This window comes from Zonotrichia albicollis, chromosome 3 (genome assembly GCF_047830755.1).
Source record: "Zonotrichia albicollis isolate bZonAlb1 chromosome 3, bZonAlb1.hap1, whole genome shotgun sequence".
Classification (NCBI taxonomy): Eukaryota; Metazoa; Chordata; class Aves; order Passeriformes; family Passerellidae; genus Zonotrichia; species Zonotrichia albicollis.
In genome coordinates, this window is record NC_133821.1 from 63,258,218 (window position 1) to 63,277,723 (window position 19,506).

The 19,506-nt window shown below is 38.8% G+C and overlaps 1 protein-coding gene across 8 annotated transcripts in view; it reads left to right on the forward strand.

The window, feature by feature from the left end:
• ADGRG6 (adhesion G protein-coupled receptor G6) overlaps window positions 1–19,506 on the forward strand; it is a 110,636-nt gene that overhangs the window by 41,417 nt on the left and 49,713 nt on the right. For 7 of the 8 annotated variants that reach the window (XM_005490256.4, XM_074537650.1, XM_026795396.2 and 4 more), the window contains exons 3-6: window positions 266–607; window positions 6,078–6,698; window positions 11,393–11,461; window positions 14,506–14,589. In XM_005490256.4, the coding sequence (XP_005490313.1) occupies window positions 266–607; window positions 6,078–6,698; window positions 11,393–11,461; window positions 14,506–14,589 (1,116 nt within the window). The remainder of the gene's footprint in view (window positions 1–265; window positions 608–6,077; window positions 6,699–11,392; window positions 11,462–14,505; window positions 14,590–19,506) is intronic. The other variant, XM_014269320.3, reaches the window with a different exon arrangement.

The following is a 19,506-nucleotide window of genomic DNA, read 5'->3' on the forward strand; positions in this document are numbered from 1 at the left end:
AATATATATATGTGTCATGTGTACAAATTATTGTTTAGCAATATAATTTATATTTCTTTGCTATAGGATTTCTTACATAAAATATGCTTTTCCTATGCTATTCCTCCAACATTTTCCCCACTAGAAACAAGGCCTTTTTCTGCCCTTCTTCCTCCCACCTCTATTTTTATGTACAGACATACATTTAGTTCTTGTGTTGATGGTTACTTTACTCTTAAGTTACATCTCTGCCTGACCTCCAGCTTTTCTCTGTTTTCGTTGTCAGCTCATGGATGCTATGACTGTAGGACTGTGCTGACTGACCCCTCTGGGGTTTTCACTTCGCCATGCTTCCCCAGTGACTATCCCAACAGCCAAGCGTGCAGGTGGATCATCCGAGCGCCTCATGGATTTATCATCCAGCTAACATTTATTGATTTCGACATTGAAGAAGCTCCGGGCTGCATTTATGATTCACTGACATTAGACAATGGAGAAAGCCCAATGAACCTTTGTGGCATCACTGCCAAAGGATTATCCTATAATTCTACTGGAAATGAAATGATTGTGTCATTTAAAAGCGACTTCAGTATCCAAAAGAAAGGTTTTAATGCCAGCTATGTACGAAGTAAGTAAGTCCAAAGCATTTCATCTCATTATAGATGTTATAAGGAAATGTGCTGTAAGGATTAGAATGACTTCCCAAAGAAATCAAGTCCTCCATAAGAAGAGAACGGGTGAGGCTGCACTTTACAGGGTTATCTTGTATCTTTTATTAGCTAATTTATTTTTCTGTGGATCAAAATTATTTTATTCCAGGACACGACAAGAAGTGTGTTAGAAAAACCTTTCACATTTTAGGCCTGACAGTTCTCTCCCTGCCAAGTGATGCTGGAGGATTTGGAAGCAGGATAGGTCTTTCAGGTCAGCACACCTGCAGAGGGACAGAGAAACCTAAAGGAGAGCATGAGAGGTGACTTAGTTGAGCCAGAAAGATCAGCCTGGTCCTGTGGCCCAGTGTAACTCCCAGCAGTGGGGAGAAGTTTGTGCAGAAAGCAGAACTTCTCAGAGTTCATCCAGCCTCTGGAACCAACTCCCTGGGATTAACTGGCCTTGCAAAATGGCTACCTGTCATCCCAGTTCCTTGACCTTTCTTTCCCTTCCCTAAAATGTAACAATGGTTTTAAAGGTTTTAAAAAGACACTCATGCTTTTTTCCCAAGATAAGTCTACAAATAATTTCTGGTTGGAGCATTAATTAGAATTAACTAGACAGTAAAGGGCAGTGAGGTAATGAAGGGCATTAGGACAGTCACTGCCAGGCCCCATGTGTGGCTCACTGTTCATTCCACTTCAAGGTTATGGTGAATTAGTTTGTTCTGCTTGTTCTCTCTTCAGTCACAAGCACATCTTCCTCATGATTATTTAAAAATATTTATTACACATTTCATATAATTAAGATAGTAAATCCCAGGAATCATAAGACAAAAGTAGGCATGATTATGTCATCAAAATCTGTGTGCAGTCCTGAAAAAAAAAAAGGTAACGTCACAGGGAAGCTAAAAATACTTCTCTCTACTAGGTCCTTTCATGCTGACAAAATAATGTAGTAATAACTGTAGGAGCACCTGTTTTCTTATGAAAGTCAAAGCAAATTTTCTGAAAGGCTTCTATTTGAAAAGGCTTTCTATTTGAAATTAACAAAACTCTTGCTGTATTGTAAGAAGTTGTAAAATCAAGTGGATCATAAAAAAAATTCGTATGCAGTCAGATTATGCAAAATATTTAATACTTTAATGTTTAAGTATCACTGTAAGAGATGAGTTACAATTGGAATTAAAAGATGCAATGTTGACCTCAGCTGTGTTTAATAAGAAGAAAAGTCCACTAATATAGGCAGAGAGCCCTTTGTGTATATATACATACAATAATGTATGTAATGGAAGCAAGACTATTACCTCCAAATTGAGTAGTACCTTATACTCGTGGATATCACCATCAAAATTAAATAGTCTTGGAACATAGCCTTTTATGTTGAAAACGAAGGCTATTCTACAGTGTCAGTAAAAGTATCAAAGACCTTCGCCAGTGGCTTATATTTTAATGTTTCATATATATATTAGTTCAGAAGCTCTGTGTTAAGGCTTGCTGTTAAGCACCTAGGTTGAGACTGGCTTCATTTGGTTTCATAACTCCAAATGTGTAACTTTCACCTGACATCTTGATTTTGACTCTGGATGCTGGGAGAGCTGTCTGCATTCTTCTAGGGCAAATTATAACTTTATTCTACTGATTGCTCACAGTTGTGCAATTGTGTTACTTTCAGAACATAGCTACAGACAAAGATCATAGTAAAACTTAATCTGGAAATGGATACAGAAAAGAGTCTGGGGGAAGGGATCATAATGTACTGCGTTCCTTTCAAGTTATAAATGCATGTGGAAAATAGCACATCAATGTGCACACACACTGAAATGACAATGGCAGATGCCTGTGCTATGCTCTGCTGTGCTTGCAAAGAGTTTCCAAAGCCATCCAAAAGATTGCACACCCCTTCCCTTCACGTCATGTGAAAAATTGCACACCCCCTCACTTCACATGGAGTTTCAAAGCTTGTAGTTCAAGCCGACACCATCTTTAACTACTAAAAATGTGACATGGCAGCAAAAGCATTCATTTCTCCCAGAACTAGGGGAATGCTGTTATATTTGTTTCCATTTCTAAGAAACGATATTTTATATATAATAATAAAATTAGTTTGTTCTGCTTTGAAGTTCGGAAAGTAATGCAAAATTGGAAAGAAAAGGCCATTCAAAGACACACGATTTGCTATCTAGAAATGAAGTTTTAAATTACATTAGTAATACAAACATCCTAATATGCGGCATTTACACAAGACAAAATACATGTGGGGAAAGACAGACATAAGAGTGAATTGTGGGAGGGTATTAGTTGGGGAATAGAACAAGTTTTGTGTGACTGCTCAGTTTTATTTAAGTTTCAAACAGAGTTTTCCAGAGTTCTGTTGTATTTATCAAATTGGCCACCCCCACAGTGTTTCCTGCCTGCCACCTCCTGCAACACACCAATAGCAGATGGACAGGCCATATCCTCCGCTGCAGTGAACTAATCTAGCTGTGCCAGTCTTAGGGGAATTATCTCAATTTACACCAGCTGAAGAGCTGTCATGGTAAATCATTTCCTAGTAACACTTAACTGTAAGTAATAACTCCATCAGTAAGTAGAAGTCAGTCACCAAAAGGTGAGGAAGGAGAGCCAACAGACGTGTGTTAGTACAGAAATGCTCAAGGCAATTTAGCATACAGTTAAACAGGACTGCAGTGGCCCAAAGTAAAAGTACAATTCACTGAGGTAGTATCAAAACACCCCCAAAAATACTTTGTATGTGGACTCTTGCAGACCTCATTAAAGTTTGACACATTTCTTCCAGCCTCAGAGACAGGGAAGATGAAAGCTGGGGAGCTAGAAACAGCAGAAGACTCCTTTTAAGCAACAAACTGTACTGAAAAGTCCATCAGCTGGCAGGAGACCATGTGTTCCCTGCAAGGGATTATAAGATGGAGCCAGAAGACTCCTGGCTTGCTTGGGTGTGAAGGGGTGTATGAGATGTGAGACAGTGAGATGCAAGTAAGGTAGATGTTTGCATGTTCCTCATAAGGGAATGTGTCAAAAACCTCCATACCCATTGTAATCCAATTATCACAGAACAGTTTGAGTTGGAAGGCACCCAGAAGAATCACCAAGTCCAGCTGTGGTGTGAATGGCCCATACAGGGATCAAATCCACAACCCTGGCATTATTCACACCATCCTCTACCCAGCTGAGCTCATCTCGGGATTTTCCTAAGAGAAAAAATTTAGCATCATTCTGAAAGCATTCTGAAACACCTGGATGAGTATTCCAAGAATATATGTATATTCTTCCTCAGAGAATAACCAGTTTCTCTGATACTAACATTTAAATTCATTGGTGTAATGACTGACTGTGCCACAGCAACCAGGAAAGTGATCTACTCTTAATATTGATAGCAGGATTCGGTTTTCTCCATGTGGACAAAATACTTGTCAGTTTTGTCTTTTCAGTATATGGGGAAGCTGCCAGTGGTTAAATCTGTACGATGAATTCAGCAGAACGGAGTAGACGTCTTCAGTACGGGAGCAAAGTCCGTCCCATTTATTTCTCTTTCTGCACTGTTTAAATGTGACCAGGTGGTCCATAACTTTTCTGACCACCTGGTCTGGATAGTGCCCATGTGAATAAGCTTTCTTCTTTTTCGAGTCTTGAATCCTTATGCTTCTTCTGGAACACTTTCCATGTTGCGTAAAGGAGCTTTTACGGTATAATTAACCCGCTAAAAAAATGCCCCTGTTTTCAATGGAGAGTTGAACGCATTTTCTATCTATAAAATTGTTACAGCATGTTTTTTCCCTTGGGAAGAAAAATAAATCTATGAAGTAAATCCAGTAACTTATAAAAGCCCAGTATTTTTCTCTCTTCCCTCCTATTATGTAGTTGCTGGGTTGGCAGATAATGTGCAATGCTTTATGTTATTTTACTATGTAATATATTGGTCAAATTATGTTCTTGTGTATATCCGAATATGGTAGTTTGGAGCTCAGAGTGACTGAGGCAAGCAGCTGGCAAAGGGAATTTGCAGTACCTCAGACAACACAGAATCCTTATATACCATGTATCTTTTATATACCATGTGTCTTTTCCTGGGTTTGGTGTGACAGTCACCCTTCCCTCAGGTCTCACACTCTGGTGTTTGAAAGCGTTTTGTTTCAATCTGAGAAGAGAATAGGTGTAGTAATTAGTGTAAGTGTCGTGACATCACTGATAAATCCCAGAGGAGACTGGGAATTAACTACTGTGGCAGTTATTTTTCACCTTCTGCAAGAAAGAGTTTCATTTCCAGCATATACACTGTGAAAATGTGTAAGAGGTAGCAGACATTTGCAGGAGATATGGGTCTGAGGCAGAACTGAGGAGCCAGAATAAAACCGAGGGCTCTTGCAATCCGTACCAAACACCTTTGCACGTCTGGTAGCCAGAAACTTCTCTGTGGAGAAATTTGCTGTAAGAATTGTGCTGCCATAAATGTGACAATAAAACTGAGCACACTGACACTCTCTTTTGAAAAATAGTGTTCCCTGAAATACAGTGAACAGAATTTTCATTCATGTACTTATGGAGAAAAAGTATGTGTCATGTGATACTTTCTCATTTAGTGGTGGTTATTTTGCCCATGCAAATGAGCATACTTAACAACAATTAAAGCAATTCTGCCTAAATATCCTAACAGAAATATATAAATTGCTGTAAGACTAGAAATGTCTAGATACTTGTGCAAAGTCCAAAACTGCTGACCCAGCTGTTAGTAAATAGGGAACAGCTTGGATAGAAATACTCATGAGCACACAATTGCAGTATTCGACCAGAAAGCTGCTGGAGACAAAATGAGAAGATGCCTAATGCTATGCAGAAATACCCATTAGCTGAATTCAGCAACAAATGGCTTCAGTTTGCCAAGGAATGTAATGGGGCCTTTCTTCTATTGCAATATTTAAAAGAAGAAAGACTTGAAATTCACTGGTGTAATGCAGCCGTGCAGACAAGTAATTTAAATAATATATCTTAAAAGCACGTCATACTGTGTTTTTCAAATAACTGGTTTATTCCATTGCTTAATGCATCCTTACTAGATGAATGAGAAGTGTAATTTCTATTTTTTTTATTTTTATTTTATTAAGTAATTTTTATTAAGTGAGCTGAAGCAGATTGGAGGTCAATAGGTAATATGTCCTAATATTACTCTTAACACAACTTAGGGGGTTGTTAGCTGGGTGTCACACAGCCTTCTCTGTGCCATTGAAAGGACCACTGCATATTTTCAGCTGAGTTCACTTCCAAGTCAAATTCCCCTTGGTGAGTGCTGCTGGTGTATTACAGTGATAAAAACAACCTGATGAATGTGTGATTTAATGAATGTTACTTTAACCCCTGCTGCCAGTCTGCCTTTATTCCTATATGTTGAATTTTTTCTTTGATAGTTTATGTGTCTGCTCTTGGTTCTAGTTGCCGTGTCTCTGAGGAATCAGAAAGTCATCATTCCCCAGGTTCCTGACATCGATGCTGTGTCTGTGGCAGAGACCGTCTCAGTGCCAGAGCTTAGACAGTTTACACTGTGCTTTGAGGCAACCAAGGGCAACAGCGATGACAACGACGACTGGAAGGTTTTCTCCTACACTGATGCATTGTTAAGAGAGCTCTTCAGCTTTGGGAAGACCACAAAAGGCCATTTTCTGTCCATCTCAGGCACACAGTGCATCCTTAGGAATGCACTGCCCCGAAATGCGGAGTTTTTCACAGGAACCTTTCAACAGCTGTGTGTTGTATGGGACAGCTTCTCAGGCACTGTAGGTATATATGCCAAAAACATCTATCATGTGGTGGACTGTCCAGAGATCTATGACAAAGTTATCCCTGGAAATGGGAGGCTGGTGCTGGGCTCTAACAGCAATGAAGTGAGCTCTCTAAATGGGGACATTTACAACTTCCGCCTCTGGAATTTCACCATGAATGCGCAAACACTGGCCAACCTCAGCTGCGATGTGAAAGGGAACATTGTAGACTGGGAAAATGAATTCTGGAGTATTCCAACTTCAGCACTGAAAGCAGAAAACAATTTGAGTTGTGGTGAGTATGCCTTGCCAAAACTTTTTTGCTTATCCCCCCCATTCTTCTGTATTGTGCTGGATACACCACATACCAAGATGGGAAAAAAAATGAGAGCATTCCCATGAAAGAAAAATAGCAAGGTCTTACCTTTATTGGAGCTTAGCACAACTCTTACCACAAACAGAGGCTTTGAAAGAGTATGGAGTTGATTCCTTAAAGGCAAAGGACAAATCCCCTAAGTTTATTGAGCTGCTGCTTGAAGTGATCTGCAGATCAAAGATTTCCTAAACACTCCGTATTGGCTCACACAAAAGGGGAATAATGGTGAGTGCCTACTAGCCTCAAATAAGATTACTGTGGTCTCTGGAGAAAAAAAATGTATGTTAGCTAATTAATTACTAAATGTTTTTGTACCTGCCCTTTGGCCCTTTGATTAGCCAGAGGAGCCCATGCTAGCCTCGTGCTGTATATGCAGACCCAGCAAAAGCATTGACAAAAGCAGTGCATAGGTGACAGGGAAATAGAATAAAATATTAAATTAGAAGAGATGGACAGGAAGGAAGAGTTAGAGATAAAAATCATAAGATTTTTTTCTTCATGATGACATATTATCAGTCCTTTCTTAACTGGTACTTACTGAAGATGTTTTTTCCTGGAGATTACTCCAGAAGATAAATTTCAATACATTTACCAACCTAGTCTCATTTTATGTCTCAGACGCTTGATTCACATAAATGTTCTGGAGTGTTTTTTGTACATTTGGCAGAGCATCTGTCAGCATTCTGAGAATCCTTAGTTTAGAAGAGAAGCTGCCATCACTAAGGGATTCTAGCTTTTGTATCTAGTAGTTCCTGAGGGATTAAGGTGACTAAAAAAGCTGCTTTGCTTGCTTTATTGTACTCATATCAAAGCGTGTGATGCTCAATCATAGCTAGAACTACTAAGAAAGATCTCAACATGCCACTGCTAAAAAAAATTAAGCAACACCTGTATGAAACCCCAAGCAACTAGGGACCTTTGCTTTTCTACCAGAACAAAGAAAAGTGAACAAAAACATTTTTTCTGGATAATGTTGGTTTGTTGGGGTTTTTTTGGGTTTTTTTTGACAAAAAAAGAGCTGTTTCTATTTCATTGGTATAAACTGATCTGATAGAGAATAACTTCCCAGAAAATTGTGCTCTTCTTACTCTGTTTCACCATGATGTCTATCATACCATAGGTTGTTTACCAAACAACTTATCTCTGTAAAAGCTGTGATATCATTTAATTTTGTCTAGAGTAGGAGTCTTGTTCTTCTTTCTGCTAAAGACTGTACAATCCTAAGACACAAATATAATATCACAGCTGTGATATTGTAGATAGAATTTTTTTCATTCTACAACCTTATTCCCTGGGATGTGAGTTATCAGCAGTTTTCCTGCAGCAGAACATAGTTTTAGAAAAAGTATATTAGTGTTCCTGCTTTAGGCCCAGTATCTATTCAAGTAATTTAAAGTGTATCTACATATAAACATTGTTGTTGCCTCTAAATAAGCCTGTGAGAAAACTGACTCACTAGCCAGTCTTTTTCTTTCCTTGACACGAAATCACCCTCTGTGATACAGGTTTCCTGAGCCGTAGTATTCCTAAAAGAAAATTCTGGGTGCAGTGCCATTTCAGAGATCATTACTAATCCGAGATGAAATTGCTAGAATTGTCTTCCCTTCCTCCTCTCAAGTAAAAGACTTCTTTGTAAAATCAGCCTTCAACAGGAGAGTTGATGAGTCAGGCTATCAACCATGAATAAACCACTGACATTGGGGAGCTGACTCTGATTAGGCTTCATTTAACAGCAGTGAAAGGATTTATGCAGAAAAGAGTTTTTCACACAGCTCAAATAATGCTTCACCAGGAAGTGGCCTGTAACTTAAAAAAAAGCAAACCAAGCATTTAGCAGTGATCTCAACATATCTTTGCCTGAACAGTGCTTACATTTTCAAGGGGTATTATTTTTGTAGTTTCTCAGACAAAGCTTTTACAAGTAGATTTATGGGGCATAAAACATGGGCAAATTGTTTCAGATAATTTTTTCATAGTTTTACCTTTTATTAGTTTATTCCTTAGACTAATGTTTTTACAGCTGTCCAGTTGTGGTGGGGTGTTTGCATAAGACTTGACAGAATTCTGGTTTTATTGCCATACCTTTGTGCAGATTGCATGTAAAGGTATGCAGACACAGCCTAGGCATCCAGACTTATTTGAAAACAAGTAACCTAGGTAATGATAGAAGTATGGCTACTGCCCACCAGTTCAGAGTCCAGTGCCGGCAAACTGAGGAGCATTTAATCAACTTCTGGTTCTGATTCTGAAGCCTGCACTGGCTACAGCTATAGCAGGATAGGATCTACTCATTTGAAAGGTAATTTGGCCTCATATCTGTCCATGCCTACAATTATTTGTCTTTTCATGTGCATTTCATGCGTTCTTCGTTCCCAAAGGCCAAAGGAATCCTTAATTTCGCTCTCAGATTTAACTCAGTGTGGGATGCGTCTGCCTTAGGCAGCTGGCCAATGTTTCAGGTTAAGATAATTGCCCTCAGTGCTGTTTATGAATAGTAGAATCAAAAAGGCTATTCCACAGGTCAGTGCATCTCATCGTGGAAAAGATGTCTCAGTGAAGTCAAAGTCCTTTTGCTGTGGGAGTGCATGTTCCTCTCCACTGGCTATAAAGCCTAGCAGATAAGGATGTCTGAGTTTTAGACATTTGAAGATGGGTGTATCACACAACGTGTCTGTAATACAGGTTCTTGGGGGTCACAAATCCTGTCAGCTAATCTGCTCCAGAATGGGTTCCTGTCTTCATGGGTCCACAGCTCCTGCTGGGTGTATTCTCCAGTGCCAATTGTCCATGGAGCAGCAGCCTCCTTCAGGCATCCCCCTGCAGCATGTGGTGGCTGCAGGTGGGTCTCTGCTCCACCATGGACCCCATGGGCTGCAGGGGCACAGCTGCTTCCCCATGGTTGCACCAGGGGCTGCAGGGGAATTTGAGCTCAGGCACCTGGAGCACCTCCTGCCCCTCCTTCCTCACTGGCCCTGGTGCCTGTGGGATTTTGCTCTCACACATTTCTCACTCCCCTCTTGGCTGCAATTGCTGATGTGCAGTAACTTTTTCCCCTTTTAAAATCCGTTATCCCAGAGACACTACCACTGCTGCTTACAGGCTCAGCCTTGGCCAACGCATCCATCTTGGAGCTGGCTGGCCTTGGCTCCACTGGACATAGGGAAAGCTTCTGTGAGAGGCTTCTCAGAGAACTGTCTCTGGTACCTCCTTGCTGCCAGACACTTGCCATGCAAAATCAATGCAATAGTCTTCTGACAAATGTTTTGTAGATTTGGATTTGATATTTTTTTTTAGTTTCACCAAATAAAATCACAGTCTTGTTTAAAATACTCAGTGAAGCAAATATGAACACCCACAGTGCTTCTGGCCAAATCCCAGGTCATCTTTCCATGTTTCACAACAGAGGTGAAACAGAGTAGGTTCTGATATTGACTGTTTAATATTAACATATTCTGGGAGAAAAACCCACCTCATGAAGGCGACAGTATGCTCACTTAGAACATTGTTCCTGGAGTTCATAAGAATTGTACCAAGAAAGTAAATTTGCCTCTCTTAATCTCTTAATCCACAAAAAAAATTCAGTGAAATTTAATATTTGTTGAGGATCATTTAATATTTGTTGTTTTAATTACACCCTATATTTGTTGGCAACACACGTAGTGGTATCTGTGTCATGATACAATTTCTGTGTCAAAGCTCCATGCTTCATTTGTTCTTGCATCATAGGAAATATTTTCTTAGCTATCTTTACAAGCTGATGGGTGGTGGCTATATAATTTTGTGGAAGGAGAGTGAGTTTCATGAGAGAACCTCATTGACTCAATATGATTCTGAAGTGGTAAAGCAAAAGCCAAAAGGGCAAAACTCCTAGCGAGTTCACATTTTGCCAGAGCTCTATGGTCCCATTGTGTTTAACACAGTGTGCAAAGGCAGCTGTGTCTGCAGCTGAACCTCTGAGATATGTGAAGTGTAATTAATGCAGTTGCACCAGTTCTTTTTCTGTAGCCATTCATGGGTGCCTTGGCTTTGTCTCCAGATCATCAAAGTGTAATAATGCTTGTCGTCATGAATAATTCTGTAGAGGTACAGACTTATAACATTATCTGTTTATAAGTCATGCATACCAGCATATTAATCACACCCTTGCCCAGGGCAGAGGAGCAAGTTTAATCACCTTTTATCTGGCTGGTGTCTGTCCCAGGCAGATTACTCACGAGTGTGTGCTGGGTAGCCTGTGCTGCAGCAGCAGAGCGTGGTCACTCCTCCAAGGCACACGTTGTTATGAAAATCACATAAATCCCGTGGCCATACTGACCCCTTTGCTTAAAACCATTTCACAGAGCACACACAAGCTGAATTCCTTTAATGTGATGTTATTCAGTGAAAGCTGAGAAAACTGCGGGAGGATACGTGAGTGACTTGCAAGTCAGAAGGGTTTTCAAGGATTCCTGAGCTGCAACAGATACTGAAAACTTGTAAGTTTTATAGGCAAATTGCAGTGTCAGTTTTGCAACTTAGAGAAATTAGGAAGAGGAATGTGTCGCTGTGTGATATAACGTGTTTTAGGCCCAGTAACTAACCCTTTCTAAATGATTTGATTTCTCCTTTTAAAGGCTCATATCTAATTCCCTCTTCTTCAATTGAACCAACCAGTTGTGCAAACCTAGGAAGCCTTTGCCAAGGTAAGAAACCCAGATCCTTTTCACAGTTTCATCTTTGGGAAATCTTTATTTGCCTCGGGGTTTATTCCATTTCTTTTTTATTATTGTTTATAAGAGGGTGAGTGGCAATAAAAAAAGGAAAGGAATTCTTTAGTCTCATCAAGTATGTGGGTGTCCTGTTCGTATAATATGTGGAAAAAATGTGATCACTCCCTTGATAATACATTTTCCAAATAGTCTCAATTATTTCAAAGCTAAATTAACTGACTGCTTTCATTTCTTTCTCCACCTCTTTTCCTCTTGCACATTTTCACAGTAAAATATTAACCACTATAAGTAGTAGGTAAATCTGTAAAAAAAAAAAAAAACCAAAACAAACCAAGAGGTAAATAAAGAAAGTAACTTTTATTCAGGGCTTTTTTTCAATAAGACTTTTTTTTTGAGGCTAGATACTTTGAGATTAGCAAGTATAAAATAATTGCCATCAGACTGCAAAATTCAGCAACTTTTAAAGAAAGAAGCACATGCTACATCACTTAGTGATGGATTAATAATGTAAAAATGACCACATATGAAAATTCACTACGTGTTTTTAAGGTCAGCTCAGTTGAATGCAAGGAATAGGTGAATCCTACAGATTTCCATGTCACATGAATCAATGGGCATGCAAGGATGGTTCTGTTCAGCTCAGATGCTGAATTTCCATAGAACATTAACCCATTTCCATGATGCCTTCATGAACCCCAGCCTTACAATGTGTTGGCATGCTATGTTAAACTTTAATTACAGCAGCAACTGCACCAAAAATATCTAGCTTTCTAACCTCTTTCCAGATATGGTCTAAGAAAGAGACAGGAGAAAATAAAATATAAGAGGAGAACAAGAAGTCTTAGAACTCTTTCAAAATCAATATTTTAAAGTAAATCAGATTTGGCTTAAAAATAAAAGGGGGAAATGCAATCTACTTGGAAAGCCAGTAAGACATCGATGTCAGTTTTCAGTGTACTTTTCCCAGATTTTCCTGAGGTTCAGGTTCTTGGAGCATATTGTACTTGTCTCCTTGGGGAAAGTGAAATGCCATTAACGTCCATAATCAGATTTTAAACAGTAATTTTCAGGCATCATATTCACAAAGCAGAGTACAATCTAAATACTGCAACTAAAATAGTTTGGGTAAATGAGGCATCCACAATTATTCAGTATTAGTCTTTTTATATGTAAAGGGTATCGCTGTATAAATATCTTTGTCCATTCTTTTGGAAGATCTCTGAGTGTTTTCCTCCATTAAATAGTATGGTATGGAAGGGAGAAAATATCCTTCATGACATCAGTGAATATGGCTACAGAAATGGACACATTTTCTGCTGAACAAGCCTGCTTTTCTAAAAACCTCATCCTTTGTCCCAGCTTTATTAACTTGTCTGGTAGATATTGCCTCTGATAAAAGATGCTGCCTTTCAAACTTGCCTTCGTAACTTCCTAGACCATCAACAAAGACTTCAATAAAGATTATGAGTATTTTCATGAAGGTAATACTCTTTCCTTCTCTAAAAAGTATTTGGTAAAGTGTCCCTTGTGTTCAGTTTGTCACTTTGGAATAAGATGCCAGATCAGATTTATCCCATTCAGCATCATCATAATGATTGTCATAATAATGAAAATTATAAAAGTATGTCTGTCTGTTTTCTGTCAATACCACAGACTTTGTCTAAACTGAGAGGCCAGTTTGGATTCCTTTGTTGGTTGAGTCTTGTGCAATAACAACATTAAAATAGTTTGTGGATGCCAGGTTATGTCAGCTATGTCTGATGAAAGAACAGATTTCTCCATTATGCTTAGTAAACATTTTTGTTCATTAGATGCTTCCTTTAGCAGCACTGGCTGTAAGACACAATCTGTAAGAAACTTTGTAAATAATTCCTCAGACAATGTAGCTCTGAAGTTTCATGGAAGAGCTTTTCTTTATATTTCAAGGTTTCACTTCATATGCTCACTTTCCCAGTTAGAATCTGTTTGTTCCAATGTCCAGCTTTTCCTTCTCTTTCCCTAATTTTTTTTTAAAACCTGAACATGAACCTGGTCCCTAAGCTGTGACAAGTTTGTGACTTTTGGACTCAAAAGACTAGATAAATCAACCTAGCAAAACATAAAAAAAATGTGATTTCTTGTCCAAAATATAACAGCTTAAACTTCCTAGGTTGATTCTTCCAAAATCTTCCAAAGACATATAACACTGGGAGATTTTACCATACCAACCTTCAGATTTAAATAAGGGTTTTCAGGAAAAAAATCTATCAGTGAATGGATTAGCATTCCCTGTCAGTTACTGAACAAAACTAAATTATTTTCCAAACCATTATTTGAAAATTTAGTGGCATGATCTTTGAATTCTTCTAGCACATATACCCTCTGAGTCCATCTGAGTGAGGGAAATTTGCAGGTTTGGCTCTTCCTTCTAATTTTGAAAAGTGTTTAGCTGGTTCTCCAGGATTTTGTGGAGTGACTCCTGTTGGTGTCAGTGGGAAGAGTGGAGCTGAGATTCTACATAAAGCTTTCAAAATAGGTATTTTACTTCACCTGTTCCAAGCCTGATCTCAATTCTCTTCATTGTTTTGAGTTCACTGGAGTTAATTGAATCCTTACATGAATGTTTTAGTTTTTCATTTGTTTGTCATATTCAGTCTTTGAGGAAGGACAAAGATTCTTTTCACAAGCAGCATTCTAAGTGAACGCATCTTAGAACTTCCCAATTTTCTGGTCTTCACACAACCAAGGCTCTCATGAGAGGATTTTGAGTTTATGAAAGGAGTGCAGGACTGATCCTGCAAAATTTACACTGGCAAAGTTCCCACTGAAGTGAGTGCAAGTGAGGATTGCAGGACTGGGGCCTCAGTTCTTATCTATTCATCACTTTGTACAGAAAAAAATAATGTGTTTTTTTAACATTTATGGCATTGTGTGTAGATGGTTTCATTTTACATTGTCATGCATTGTTCCCATTTTGTCTTACCTTATTAACATTCATATTTCATTCAAGTTCACCTCTTTCTCATCTTTATTACCAGCTACTGTAAATGCTACTACTCCTACACCACCCACTGTCACCACTAACATGCCCGATACTAATAGAAACGATAAGCCAAACAATGGTAAGAAATCCTGTGTTACATTTTTCCTTGTACTGTGTCTAAAGCAAATTTGTTGTATTTTTAGGTGTGTTTTTCCTACCATCATAATGTCAAGGGTCACATCTCAGTTCTGATCTCATTTTCACGGAATAACTCAGGATTAAATCTCTGGACCATGTCAGAATGGTGTAAATGAGAACAGAACCAAACTCAGTGTTTATTTGTTTCGTGTTTACGTGGCTCTTCTGTGAAAGGGACTAACTTTGTGTCACCCATTGCATTTAAGGATGCAAAGAACAAGGGAAGGGAGAGGGATGTTTGGAAAGGGTTGGAAAAGAACTGTGCTGTGGAAGGCTTTCAAGGCTGCAGATTGTCAGACATTGTGCAGCTCCTGCCTGTGCAGCCAGGGTGGGAGTAGGCTCGGATTGTCTGCTCCTCACTAGTTCCTCGCCGTTCCTCAGGCGCAGGAGCCAAGTGGAACCATTCCTATGGAGCAAAGCCACTTCCACTGAGTCAACAGAAATCTTTCCACTGACTTAAAGAAGAGCTGGATCGGACTTTACTAGGGAAAATGTTGACAGTATCAGATATCATTTACTTTTCATTTAGAAAGATTAAGGGAAAAAATAAGGTAGTAAATGAACCTATTATTAGCACAGGAATAAAGCCAGGATTTCTTTTGAGGCTTTCTCAAATTCTGTGATATCACTGTCTCCTAAAGACTGAGCATCATTTTGTGAAGTGCTGCTAAAATATTTATTAGTTTCTTAAAGCTGGTTGTTAAACACAGAGATAGATTTTGCCAATTTTCATCACAGGCTTAAATGTATATTTTTTTAAGATTTATTTTTTTCAGTGCACTCCACAGAAATAAATTTGAATCTGGGTGGGGTTTGTGGTTTGGTTTTTGGGTTGCTTTTTTTTTTTGGTTGGGTGTTTTTTTTTCCCCAATCCATCAGTTGTTACTGCCGGACTTAAACCTCTTGAAGTATTTTTTCTCTTGGCAGATATTTATTGTACACTGGCAATCAGGCAGTACAGTGCATAATGTGAAAGAATTTATCTGAATCCAGACTGTTTGGTTTTAATAAGCTGTAGAAGTAAGAAGAAAATACTGAAAATTTCTTCCAAGTAGTGTTTACTTCTTTTTTGTGGAGCCACTCACAAGTGTTCACCATGAGCAGTTAATTCTGCTTTTTTTAATGACAGAATGAACTCAATCTTATTAATAGTATGAATAAAAAGTTGACAATTAAGTCCTTTGTCTAGCTTTGAAAATCCAGAGAAAAAGTAGGAAGACTGGGAAAATAAGCCAAGTTCACTTATGGTGAACTTATGCAAATTAAATTTTCAGTCAGCTAACAAGCATCATTTTCCACTCTTGGTAAGTTGATTTTTAGACCAAGAACAGAGAGTTAAGTTACCTATATTTTTTTTAATCCATTAACTATGTGGCTTGCTACACACAGACCTGCAGGAATTCAGACTTCCTGCTACAGTTATCTTCAGAATGAAGAGAAATTCACCTGAATTTTCCCATTCACGACCACAGAGGCAGCAAGAATCTAAGATAGAAGGGATCAAAACAATAGGAATTATCTCAACCCCAATTATTTGGCCAGTGAAGCAAAGGCCCCAGCATTTCAGTAAAAATTCAGCAGATGATAACCCAGAGAGAAAAAGCCCACACAGCTTGTTCCTTCCAGCTTTGTCCACACCAGCTTCTTCTGAGGAGAACAGCAACGAAACCTTGTCTGCTTATACAGAAAGCAACAACCTAGATTATACTGTAATGAATCAGTTGCCAAACAAAAATATTTTGAATTATTCTAGAAGTCCATTGCGTGGTACTTCTGGTGCAGCCAATGCAGCTACAGAGCTGCCTGTGAATGCAGCATTTCCTCTTCTTCAGAGCAGAAATCCCAGCGCAGAGCTAGCAAGGACTTTGGCAAGTAGGCTCCATCTCTCTGACTCTGAGCCATCGTTCCACTCTCCTGTTAGCAGCAGCAGCAGCACTGCTTATGAACACAAAAAAGAAACTCTGTGGATTTCATCCTCCAGCAGCGACACAAACAATTTCAGGCATACAAGCAATGTCTTGGAGCCTTTGAACTGGTGGAACGAGCCTGTATTTCTTCATCAAATCACCTCTGATATTCAAGAAGACAGACATTTTCTTTCTAGCTTGTCTGTACCACCTACAGATGAGAAGCCACCATTCCAAAAAAGTAGGTTAGATTTGCTAGACTTGGCACCTGAAAATTTTTACCTGGAAATGATAGAAGGAAGTGCTGACAGGAAAATGTTTTCTACTCTATCAACAAACAGTGAATTTCAGTTTAGAAAATCTGTGCACATTAAAGACTATCACTCAGGAAGCATTACAAATTTAACCTCTGTGGAGATTCTACAGGGCAAACCAACAAGTTTTTTTCAGAACATGAAAAAATCATACACAAAATTTATGCATGACAGCCAACTGACAAATTCAGTCCAAGGACACAGTAGAGAATTATTAACATTTTCATCATTTCTAGTAGAACCAGGCTGGACAAGCTCAGTATTTAAGCATGTTGCAACAAGCCTGCCTGTTTATCAACAGCTGTTGACTGACACATATTTGAAAAGTGACAGCATATTTATATCGAGTAGTAATTACTGGTCTCATTATTTACAGCATTCATTATACTTTCAAAATCCAAGTGAGACCCTCAGAAATGGAGCACTGGAGAACAATTTGGATGCACTTCATGGTAGTAATGAAAATGAAGAATCAGTTTTTTCCATATTAGAGCCAGAGAACATTAATCCAGTTGCTGACTCCTGGGAATCAGAGTACTTGGATTTTCCAATCCAAATCCAACTTGGATTATCCCCCTCTTTAAGAGCAAGTTTCTGGACTGTTTCCCACCATTTGAAAGAATCATCTCAATTGTTTTCTGAGGAGCCATCAGAAAATTTCTGGCTCTCATTTAATAAACTGCTTCCTTCCCCAACAGAGAGACTGCTGTCCATTAATTTATATGCTAACTCTGACAATATCTCTGAACAAACATCTGCCATTAAATTTTTAGATCACCGAGCTGAAGAAATTAATTTTTCCAGTCATGTATCAGCATTGGAAACACAAATGTTTAGTTCATTTATTCCAGGCATTTCAAAGAGAATTTCAGAAAGTAATGGCCGGTCAATATCACAATTGCAGTCAACAATGAGCTTTGCAAACCTAACTGTGACTTCTAACAGTGAATTTTATTTTTATTTTCTTTTTCCTTCTCTGGAAGCACCTTCCATTCAATCCTCTGTATGGGCACAGGTAAGCCCTTTTGATCAGGTGCTTGAAAACTCTGCAGATAGTGTGCACATGCAAATTCAAACTGACATAGTAAGTGATCAAACTGACATGACTTTCCTAAACAATAGGCATCAGCCTGTTTCTGTCTTGCCACCACATTCAGGAACTCAGCCTTCTGGTTCAATGGATAGCCAAGCTCCTTTCTTGATCAGTACATCTGGGACTCAGGTTGCTTGGAGAGTTACGAGTTCAACAAGCAGTACAAGAACGCACAAAACACAGCAGTCTCAAAGTCTTCTGGAGAATGATGCTATGACAAATAGCATAGATAAACCAAGAAGTAAAGTTCAAAAAGATGCAGGTATTTTTTTTAAAAGCATCAGTTCAATGAGTTCTGACTTTTTTCCAGTGTCTTTGGAATTAAGGCAGTTTCTTCATTCAGAGTCCAAGTTCAGAGACAGTGTAACTCCTAACACCTATTCCACACCTCCACTCCCACAAAGTTTTCAGAATCATCTTGGCACAATTTCTCCAAGCTTGCTCCCTCAGTGGGATGTAGAAGAGTTAAACTTGCCAACAGCAGAAACACCAAGAAATTATCTAACTGTTTTAGGACAAAACTCCATTGAAAATCAAGCGGACAGTCCAAGATACTCTCTCTGGGCAGTAGAACAAGAAATCATTGACAATGCTAAAAACATGAGGGATTTTCCCATTCTGACATCAACAAACATACTGAAGCTTTCTGAATGGAATTCAGAGGGGGAGGTGTACAGACCCTTTAGCAGGAACAGAGAAGAAATATCTGTCATTACTGCGAATGCCTTGGATTCTGAAAATGCTGATTATGGACAACTTGCAAATCTCTCTTCTGTTCTGGAGTCATCAAGAACTGCAATAATGAATGATGTGATACCCTTGCCGTCTTCCTATAGCACAGTTTTTATTCATCACAAAGAGACCATCTTGACAGGCACTCTGACGAGAGCTGCAGCAGCCAGCCATCACTCTCTCGTGCAGATCCAAACATCACTGTCTTCTGTGACGTACCATGAGTCATCAGTTTCAGCCCATGTTTATTCCTTGGCCAATTTGCCATCTGGGACAAGCCAAAGCAGCACCTCTTACCCACCACTGAAACAACTTACTAGCTCTGCTGCAGTCCTTTTGCCTTGTTTGTGCAACTTCTTCACTGAGCTGGGCTGCCTCTGTCGACCTGAGTTCCACTACAGTATGTCAAGCTGCTAAGTTAGATGTAGAAAAACTCCCAGATCATCTTATCTATTAGATATTCAGTTTGTAGACTGAATGTAGAAGTAGCTGTCTTTTATCCTTTAGATGTAGGACCATTTAGCATATGAAGATGTTTTGGAATAATAATATAATTACGGTAGAAGGGAATTTTTAACATCTTAGTGGTAGTAAATGTCATTAATATGTGATTTCTCATATTTATGTACTTCTTTAAGACAGCTCTCATGAGACTGTGAGGATAATATAGTGGTTTCTATGTATTTTATATGATTTAATGACAATTTGTTTTTTGGGAGTATATGAATGGTTTTTACTGACATATTTTTGAGGATTTCACTTTCAAAAATAGAAGATTTTTAAAAACTAAATGTTTGAATAATTTTCCTATT